Here is a 9778-nt window from a genome sequence, read left to right on the forward strand (position 1 = left end):
CCCCGAAGCAGCAGTGTGACCTCCCCGATGTACAGAGTGAGTCTGTAGCTGAATCGTGGAATCTGGATCTCTGTCAGATGGTGTTTTGGTCAGAAAGCCAAGTGTCGGTGAGAATTAGAGCACAGCATTCTCTGATTTCCCATTGTGCTGTAATCCTGTTTCTTAGCTCGTCCAATTTGTTTTCCAGAGACTGTACGTTATCTAGGAAGAGGCTGGGTAGTGGCGGTCGGATAGCTCGAGCTTTTAGCCTAGCATGGAGTCCTCCTCGCTTGCCCCATCTGCGTCTCCATCTCCAGATCGCTGTCCTGGGGTCAGCCTGCTCACTCATGCCTGGTGCTTTGGAGGCTTCCCGGGGGGTGATGGTGATCGTTGTTGTTGCTGCGGGAGCGGACAATGAATTGTAGCTCCGGTGGTATGAAACCAGTAAATTCCCAGTGGCTGTGTGAGTTGGCGATATCCAGCGATGCCTGTCTGTTGTATGTTAGCAGTGCATGACATTTGTGCACTGCAGAAAAAGTAAAAAAAAACAGACAAAAAAGAAGAAAACGAAGAAAAAGCCGGCATTTGGAGGTGGAACGTGCAAACATGTCTGCTGCGGAGAAGGAAGCTCACAGGGCACACATTTGAGTTGATATGCAAACACTGCACAAGAAAACACTAGATAATACTTTACATCTTACAACCATGTTTTTCTGACATGTCATATAGTGCAGGGCAGCAATTCAAACTGGCGATTAAAGAAGGTTTCACATTAAAGCGTCCACCATATGGGACAGATCATGTTATCCAGTTGCCACTCACTCAACTCAGACTAAATTTGGTCAAAGATTTTGTATGTAATCTGATTTTTGGTGGAATTTATGGTTATTTTTAAAGCATGCAAGGATAGTAACAACCACTTTATCTAGCCAAGACTCATCTGTTCTCCCTGCTGTAATACCACCAGGCTGCCAGAGACAAGGATCTAATTTAAAACCCTGTTGGCTCTGTGTTTATATCTAATAATATCTGGTTGTGCTTCTTAACAGTCAAGACAACCAACATGCAGAAAGTTATTTGCATGGAACTGTAACATGGCTGATTCTGTCCCCTTCATGCCATTTTGAACTGGCGGTGGATCTGATAAGATGGCAAAGCTTCAGCTCTGGCAGTGGTCACTGGAGGGTTGGCGCTTCAGGGCCGACCAAGGCCACGCAGTAATGAGGAGAGGGCTGCCAGTCTGTAGCGAGCTGCTCAGTGTTGTCACTGAACAGATGGAAGGTTTCAGCTCTGCTACTTTGTTTCCAGGCAGATGAAATCTAAAGTCAAGTTTATATCATTTGGTTTTAATTAAATGTTATATTGAGGCTGCAGTAGGCCATCTTGTAGATGGAAAAAATACAGGAAGATCCAATAGAGCGTTTTGAAAATAGTTTAGTGCTGACAGTCTCAGTTTTTAATATAGCAGTACTGTATTTAGTTTTAACAGTTGTTGATATTTTTAGTTGGATACTGTGGGGTCATGCAGAAGATGGATTTTCAGGGCTCTTAATATTCAATTTGATGTCTAGTTGTAGTAGTTTCTTTTGTTTTTGCAGTGTGTAAAATATAGTTTAGGCTCCAAAGATAAAGGAAGAACAGTGCTGCTTGTTGGTAAAGGGCATTTCATGTAAAGGTGCATCAAAGTGGAAGAGTTGATTTGTCAGAATAACGATGCATATTATATACAGAGCAAGTGAGCTTATTCTACACCAGCTTTGTTTTGTACCGTGTGTATGAAGAAGCTTGAGCAGCATTGTTGTTGCTGCCCGATGAAGAATGTCATCTCAGGTGTGAAGACTCAGGAGCTTTCACACTTCCTGAAATAGCTTTATCACCCGGTTGCCGGGCAATCGTCATCTCCGTAGAAACATGGGCGAGAGTCCGAATGTGATTATGATGATGAGGATGAGGAGGAGTAAATATAGGACCACTTATGCTTTTGTGTGCTTAACTGCAGTTTAAAGATTATTGTTGCTCAGGCCTTTCACTGCCTACTTCAAACTAACTGATTTTTATTCACATTGATATAGTTTTAAGGAAATTATTGTTGTCTGTTGTAGCCTCAAATACATAATTACCTCCATTAAATTTAAATGAAAGTGAAACACCTTCTCCAAGACAAGCGGCTCAGATAATGGATGGGTGAACACACATTGTTAAGGTCACATTTGGGCTTAGCATAGTTGGGCGTACTTGAATCATATTTTTTATATTATTAGGTCAGCTGCAGAATAAAAGTATACCATGGTGAGACAAGCTTCCATATCCTTTGATTTGACTGATTTTATTATTAGGATCCCCATTAGCTGATGTAAAACGTCCTGGGTGCTGAGATATTGGACCAACTGTGTTTTCAGCCTCCTCTTCTGTGGCTGCAGTGAGGCAGTGACGGCCTGACAGACGGCGAGCACCAAAGCATAAACAAAGGTAGAGTGTGGGCGCAGACAGGCAGACAGGTTGTGTTTTTCTGAGTCGGCCCGCTCTTCTTCTGTCACACACACGGATACCAGACTGGTTTCTGGTGCATCACAGTTGGAGTTATATTTAGTTTGTATATGCCTCACAGGCTTCCTCAGTATGCCGATGTCAGGTGCACGGTTTATTTGCACTGCCGCCCAGTCTCCCTCCTCGCTATGAAATGCTAATAAGGTAAGCAGCTGCTTAGATATGCAGAGGTGAGAGGGGGATGTGGAGGAGTAAGCATGGTGGGGGGTGTTTGGTTTTTGACACCTGACTGCTCCTGCTCTGGGAGTCCTCTGAGCCCAATTAATGTCAGTTAGCATCCAAAACCAAGCTGTACCCCTCATACAGGCATTTCTTCATTGGTTTGTGACAGGGTTTGTCATATTTTAATTTAGTTTGAAGGGCTGCAGTGACCTCTGAGAGCTGAGCTAATTTCACAGCCTCGGGGCTTGAGAGAGCCATTGAAAGGCCACTGCAAAGCCTTTAAAATACAAGATCATCAACCTGAGGAAAAATTTTAATCAGTGCACTAAGATTCACCCTGTTTCCAATGCAAAGCATCTCATCTCAAGTGTTCACAAATATAAAGTTGAATCCTTTCTTGAGTAATTAATACAGATTGTGTTTGTTTACTAGAAGTAAAAGTGACAGGTTGTGATTTTGCATTTAGTTATGTACCAACCCTGAGCTTTGAAAGTAGGTGGATTTTCACCTTTGAGCCAGGCTAGCTGTTTCTCCATATGCCAGGCTAAACTAACTGTGGGCTGGCTTCATATTTGGCCCAGACACAAAGGAGTGGCATCCTTCTTCTCATCTAATGCTCTGCAACAGTAGCTGTGTTTCCCAAAATGCAGAAATATTCCTTTAAGACTTTGTATTTGTGCAAACAGGTGTGTTCGGTTCAGTTTTCTCTTCCTTCCTCACTATTTTATCTGTAGTTTTATGCAATGAAGATTGTGAATAATGAGGCCACATAATACCAGTGGAATTTTAATTTTGTTATTATTACCTAGGAAACACCTAAGTCCATTCAAAATGAATTTTCATAGCTCTTTGTCTGCTCCCTCATCCTAGTCTGGATCCTTTGAGTCCATGTAGATGATAACACTTTGTAGCCTACCTCACTTCTCCTCATTAGAAAAGCAGAACAATTGGCACCATTTTCTTATTTTGCACAAGGATTTCTGGTTGTTACATGTAAACGACGAGCATTGCATTCACATTCTGGGCAGGGTCTGTTCAGTCTTTCACTCTGTCATGTGTATGTGTCTATTTCCCTCTCCTACAGGCTAAAATGCAGCCCACCCACTCTGAATCCTATTTAGAAGGTCACTGGGGGGATTTCTCATGCTAACAGAGTGAGAGTCACACTGTGCCATCTTTCATTTCAGCTTTAGTGAAGCAGAACTTAATAAAAATAGCTAAATACTGATGATTCACACAGTGTTCTCAATAAATGCCCAAATCTTGGTCTGTGGATTATAAATTGTACAATTTAACAGAGTTTAGAGGAATATAAAATCCAGATACATGCAGCATTATGTACTGTAAAACATCAAGTACTTTTTTGCAGTATGCTGAGTTTTCCTCTTCATATCCTCTTTGGTGTGTGAATTCACCAAAGTGGCTTTTCATACTTTAGGGTGTAGGATATGGTTCTTCTTACCATGCTAACTCTGAGAGACGAGACAGTCCAAATAACTTCAAAACAGTGCTGATTTATTCAAAGGATCACAGGTAAAATTAACATTACACGCTCAGGTATCGTTCACCTCCACCATGCACGCAGGCAGTTGTAAGATGAAAGACCCTGAACCCACCAGGCCTATACATGATATCCCTTCGGTTGGGCTAGCCCCATACTACCCAGAAACGTCAACCGAGACGTCTCTGTTGCCAGCTTTGCAGCTGGCCATAGCAGTAGTCAAAACATGAAGCAAATCAATGTGTGTGTCTGTTGGTTAAGTGGTGTGTAGCTAAAAACATTCTCACGACCTCTAGTACATGTCGTGACTTAAACATAAGAACATATTATGGCTAAGGCTACAGTTCTACACGTCATAATAATAATATTAAACACCCTGTCTGCTGACAGTCATCAACTCTTCTCTCTAGTTATCCTTGACCAGATGTACCCTGTAGAAACTCATAAGCATGACTAAGCATTTAACAGTCTAACTAGACATCCTATCTCCACTAAACATTTCTAATACATAAAGTATCTATCCAATATCTATCTGACTAAAAATACCTAACAAGGGCCATGGTGCAATATTAATGCTGCTGCAGAGGCACTGAGTGCTCTGCAGCTGCCTCCCTCTGCTGTCCTCTGTCCCTCCTCCTCCTCCAGCCATCCTTCATACATTTACATTGAAAGTGTCAGAAATTAACCCGTTCTTTTGTTGGAAGCACGAGAAGTGACGACAGGAGAGGACTGTTTAAAATCAGCAGAATGTTTACTGAATGTCTGATCACAGGTAGGCCTTACAGTGCTGGGATCAGAGAGACAGAGCTCCTGCAGGAGTTCCATCCACTGACCCCGAATTAAGGTCTTACAATACATTTAATGTTCTTGGGCTGCTCTGCACTAAACAAAGGTACAACAATTCATGCATTGTAATCCTATTGGTCATTTGGTGTGTGCAGGAGCTCACACCTCCTTGCTGGAATGTGATCTACACCGCGTGTGCGTGTGTGTGCGCGATGCTAATCTGTATGTTACACTGCCCGGGTGGTCATCTCAGGTTGTGGGCCCCCGGTCTCTGCAGGACATCCCAAGATGAAGCAGAACTTGGAATATGCTACGTGGGTCTAGGTGTGGGTGCAAAACAGGCCAACTTGTCTTTGGTAAAATGTGAATAGGCTGTCTGGTCACAAAGAGATGCAGACATCTAGTCTCTACACAGAAGTTACAGCATTCAAAGTAAGCAGATTCTGCTTCATTACAGCTGTAAGATATATAAGCAAGGGAAACAAATGCATTAAAATAACCAAAGCTCAGTAGTTCTGGACAATCATCAATACAGCTGTAATATGCATAAAGAAGTAAGATAAAGTTATGAAAGGTAACTAAAAGGAACTACAGGTATGAGAAGTAACTAAAGCTGATAAAGTAACTAGAGTCTAAGACTCAAATCTTACAAAAGTATTTAGCTGTGGCGGCCAAATATTCATAGGGACATTGCTTTTTGGTCCTTCAATGTCGGCTCTTCCTATCATTGTGAAAAATGTGGAAATTATATTTGGAGTACAATGAGAGTGATAGGAATCATTGGAGATGTAATGGATGATGGTGTTTTGACAGAGAAATTAGCAACTTAATTGCTGAGGAGTGAGAGCAGTTCTCAGGCAGAGAGAGCTGTGCGAGGGTGTAGGACTGGTCCATGGCCATTTCTGAATGGCCTGTGCAGGAGGGACCTGCAGGATTGTGCTGTGGTTGTGGTGTGTCAACACAGCTGCCTTGAGAGTCTTGTTAAGAGCATTAGAGAATCCTAGAAGTGCAGCTAAATTAGCTGGGAAGATAACTGATGCACAGTGTAGGGTTGGTTTCAGTGGGGACACAATGAAGTAAACTCACACTTTGTAACCCTGAGATTTATGAACAAAGCCAGAGGCCAGCTAGAGCTGTTCTTTCTTATAAGAAACAACAAAAGTGCAGAAAAACTACACTTTATGTATCTGACATATAACACATGATGACAAAAGTCCTGCTTTCATTACAACAGTAGTCCAACAAGAATGAAGAATGCTGTGTAAATGGTTATATTACAACACAATAACCCTACTTAAAATCACATTTCATTTCACTGATAAAGACTTACAACATCTCTTATTAAGTGTTTTATTTGCAGCACAAAAAAATCATAATTTTTTTTACAGCTTGATTAGATGTTTTATCACCTATAAATACTGTTTCCAGCCCTGCATAGTGTCCACTAATCCTCCTGTCCAGGTGCAAGCAGCCACAGCGGACTCCACCAGTCAGAGCACACAGTAAGGGCAGCCTCTGTGTAGCTGAAGAGGTAAACCCTGGGCCAGAAATACCACAAAGATGTTTTACTTTCCTGTTTAGCATTTTTACATCAAAAGTGTAAAAGTGGGGGTGAACAAAAGGAGGATTTTGTAAAGTTAGGTGGACAGCTACCTGCTGCGTGATGGCCCCTCCCTCACACCGCACCACCTGTCTTGACTGATTGAATTGTATATTGGGAAACATACACAGCTACAGTACATTTTGTTGAGCCTCAAAGTAATTTAATTGAGTAAGTAATATACTTTGAGAGGACCTCGGCTTTAACCCTGAGGGATGCCAGTGGAGGAACCGTGACCGTAACCTGTCTTTGTGTCTGTTTATTTGTCTTGCAGGATGACTTCCTGTTCAGTGTGTCCATCATCAGCGGCTTGCTGTGCATCATCCTGGCTGTGATCAAGTTCATGCTTGGGAAAGCGCTCACAAGTCGAGTCCTGATCACTGATGGTAGGTGTAGTCACAGACAAAGATAAATGTTTGGGTCATTCTGCTTCCAGATCAAGGGCATAATCTGTAAAGTTGCATAGTTTTTAAATAATGTGTAACAAGGTGGTTGTTTCTGACCTGAACTGATTAGTCACAATCATTCTTGTCTTTCAGTTAACGCTCACATTTTCCATTCACCTCAAAATGATGTGTTGTTTCTTTTCTCAAGTACACTTATTTCCTAGTAACAGCACTGAAGTGTTACTTCCTGCTCAGACTCACTCACGTCTATAACTCTCAGCTTTCTCTGTCATGGAATAACAGATACTAACTGTCATACAGTGGTTCGTCACCTAAGCAGGGTTGTAGTTTAACAAGATGGCTGTTCAGATGGTTTTCATCAGGTGTTTGTTTTCTCTTTCCAGGATTTAACTCCCTGGTGGGGGGAATCATGGGGTTCTCTATCCTCATCAGTGCTGAGGTGTTTAAGCATGAACCCAAAGTGTGGTACCTGGACGGAACAATAGGTGTCCTGATTGGCCTGGTCATCCTCGCCTATGGGGTCAAGTAAGTCGTTACAAAGTCAGAAGCATTTGTGGGTGTAATATAGATTATAGACTTTGACAGAAATGTGTCGAAAGTATTGCAGTTCTGCACAAAGTAGATATTGGATTAAACTTTGCACAAGTATTTTTAGCTACTGTGTGGAAGTACAGGGGACAGTGTGTATAATGCTCCCTATATGCCATCTCCTCTTCTTCTTTGACCTCAGGCTGCTGTTGGACATGATCCCACGAGTCCGACAAACCAGGAACTACGAGCGTTTTGAGTGATGGACCACAGAGGGAGAAGAGGGGTGGAGGGATTGGGAGAGATGAAGAGGGGGTGGCTGTCTGACTGGCAGGAGAGGAACGGGGGTTGCAGTGCCTTCGGTCTTTCCACAGACAATCATATTGAGTCTTCGAGGTGCCTGTGGAGGCTTCGGTGTCTGTACAGTCTCCCATTCAGAGATGTGAGTTGAGTATCCGGGCAGATGATGACAGTGTCAGCAGAGATAACTTTTGGTACCTTTTAAGTGTTTTACAGTTTGATGTGCATATAATATATTTATCTGTCTTGTAACAGTGAGTGGGGCGGTCTTTTCTCTCGTGCCTCCATATTTGAACATGAGGGTTAAAGAGATTAAAGCTGTGAAAGCGAGTTAAACTCGCTTAAAAAGTAGCTGACTGTGTTGTAGAAGTAAAAGAAACAAGCAAACAGGACAGAGACGAGGTTGGACCACAGTGTCCAGGAGACGTGTGGTCCACAACTTTGTAAAGGCAACAGATGTTTGTACAGCAAGTTGATTTACAGTACTGCAGGTCATCACTCTGTAACAAAGTACAGTAGCAGTTTATTTTTCCCATGGCTCCTTGAGGCCTTTGCTCAGTTGTGCTGTAAAATATGGTGCAGTGCAACAGGTCAAACTGATGTAGCAGTGGAATATTAATGGTGTTTTACCATTTCTGTGACTACACGAAGGGTATATCAGTACCAGGCCCGTTTGGCACAGTGAGCAGGTACATGAGCACACACAGAGGCTGCGTAAGATGATTTGTGGTTTACAATATTTATCTAGACGGTTGTGGCAGGAGCAGGAACTCTGAGTGGGCACGGATTCACCTACATACCTGATGCCAGTGACATATTACAAGAGGATTTTTACTTTTCATTTGTGAAGCTGACACAAATTTGTACCTTCACTACCTGCACCATCTGCTGACCAGTAGAGGTACCTGCTGTATAAATGTGAATGTTGTTGAATGTGTATCAAACACAGCTGTGCTTCTATGTACACCATCCCCTGAAGTGTCCTACAGATTAAGCTCTTTGCAGAGATGACATTTAAAGGTCAGATACATGAGGGAAAAGAAGTGTCAGCACTGAGTTTATTAGAGATGCAAGTTTTCAGTCATGCCCTTTTGTTGAGGGTTGAGGAGCTTGGGCCATTGCACATGTATGAATATGTGTAACCTTCTAGTGTGGCCAGGGTAATGCCTGACAAAGGTCCACTGTGGAAGCTTGTCTGTACTGAACTCTACTTGAACTCCTTTCCCCTACTCATTACTTTGAGTACCTACTTTGAAATATTTCAACATAGTGTGAAGGATTCCCCCATCTAGCAGCCTCAGTGCTGGTGGTTCAGTTCCCTAGTGGTCAGGACATAGAATACTCCATGAGTCAGTTCACTGGTGGTCAGGACATAGAATACTCCATGAGAGTGAGGCCAAACTGTTGCCAGGTTTACACTGAAACTGGGTGACTGTTGGGTCAGCATGTCCATTTCAAAGGCTACATGTCAGAGCCATGTAAGCATCGCTTTGGAGTCAGTTTGATGCCTGGTTGTTTTGGCTGCTGATCATGTTCCTGATTCTGTACCGATGAAACTAGTCACATCACACAAGCCAGTATTAACCCTGTCAATACTGGATCCAGAGTCAATTTGTGTCCTCTCTTATCTTGAGTTTCCATTTGTACATTTTCAGGTGAATTAAGTATGTTGACTTGTGGAGCAATAGCTTGGTAATATAGCTGATTCATGTTAATCATGTATTTATTTATTTAAGACGAAATACAACACCTTTTCTTTATAAGATATATGGAGGTTTTTCTGGTGTTAGTGGACCTTCCACTTGCCTAAAATCTACCATCAGCTTGGCCTTTCTTTATTTTCCTCCAGAATGGCTGCCAGTTGGAGCCACAGCTTATACTGTAGCAGAGAAGCTGTTTATTTGTAGGAAAAGTTAAAAAAGGTGAAACGTTTGTCATGATGATGAAATGTTAGCCTGCTAAATTAAA

The 9778-nt window shown here is 42.3% G+C and overlaps 1 protein-coding gene across 5 annotated transcripts in view; it reads left to right on the top strand.

Moving 5' to 3' along the window:
• The window catches only part of LOC109955776 (transmembrane protein 163), a 30025-nt gene extending 20882 nt beyond the window's left edge, over nucleotides 1-9143 (top strand). For all 5 annotated transcript variants that reach the window (XM_020592251.1, XM_020592250.1, XM_020592253.1 and 2 more), the window contains exons 7-9: nucleotides 6850-6961; nucleotides 7366-7507; nucleotides 7713-9143. In XM_020592251.1, coding sequence (XP_020447907.1) covers nucleotides 6850-6961; nucleotides 7366-7507; nucleotides 7713-7773 — 315 coding nt within the window. In that variant the 3' untranslated portion in view covers nucleotides 7774-9143. The remainder of the gene's footprint in view (nucleotides 1-6849; nucleotides 6962-7365; nucleotides 7508-7712) is intronic.
• The last annotated feature ends 635 nt before the right edge of the window (nucleotides 9144-9778 follow it).

The sequence above is a fragment of the Monopterus albus genome, unplaced genomic scaffold, assembly GCF_001952655.1.
Source record: "Monopterus albus unplaced genomic scaffold, M_albus_1.0 scaffold16.1, whole genome shotgun sequence".
In the NCBI taxonomy this organism is placed as follows: Eukaryota; Metazoa; Chordata; class Actinopteri; order Synbranchiformes; family Synbranchidae; genus Monopterus; species Monopterus albus.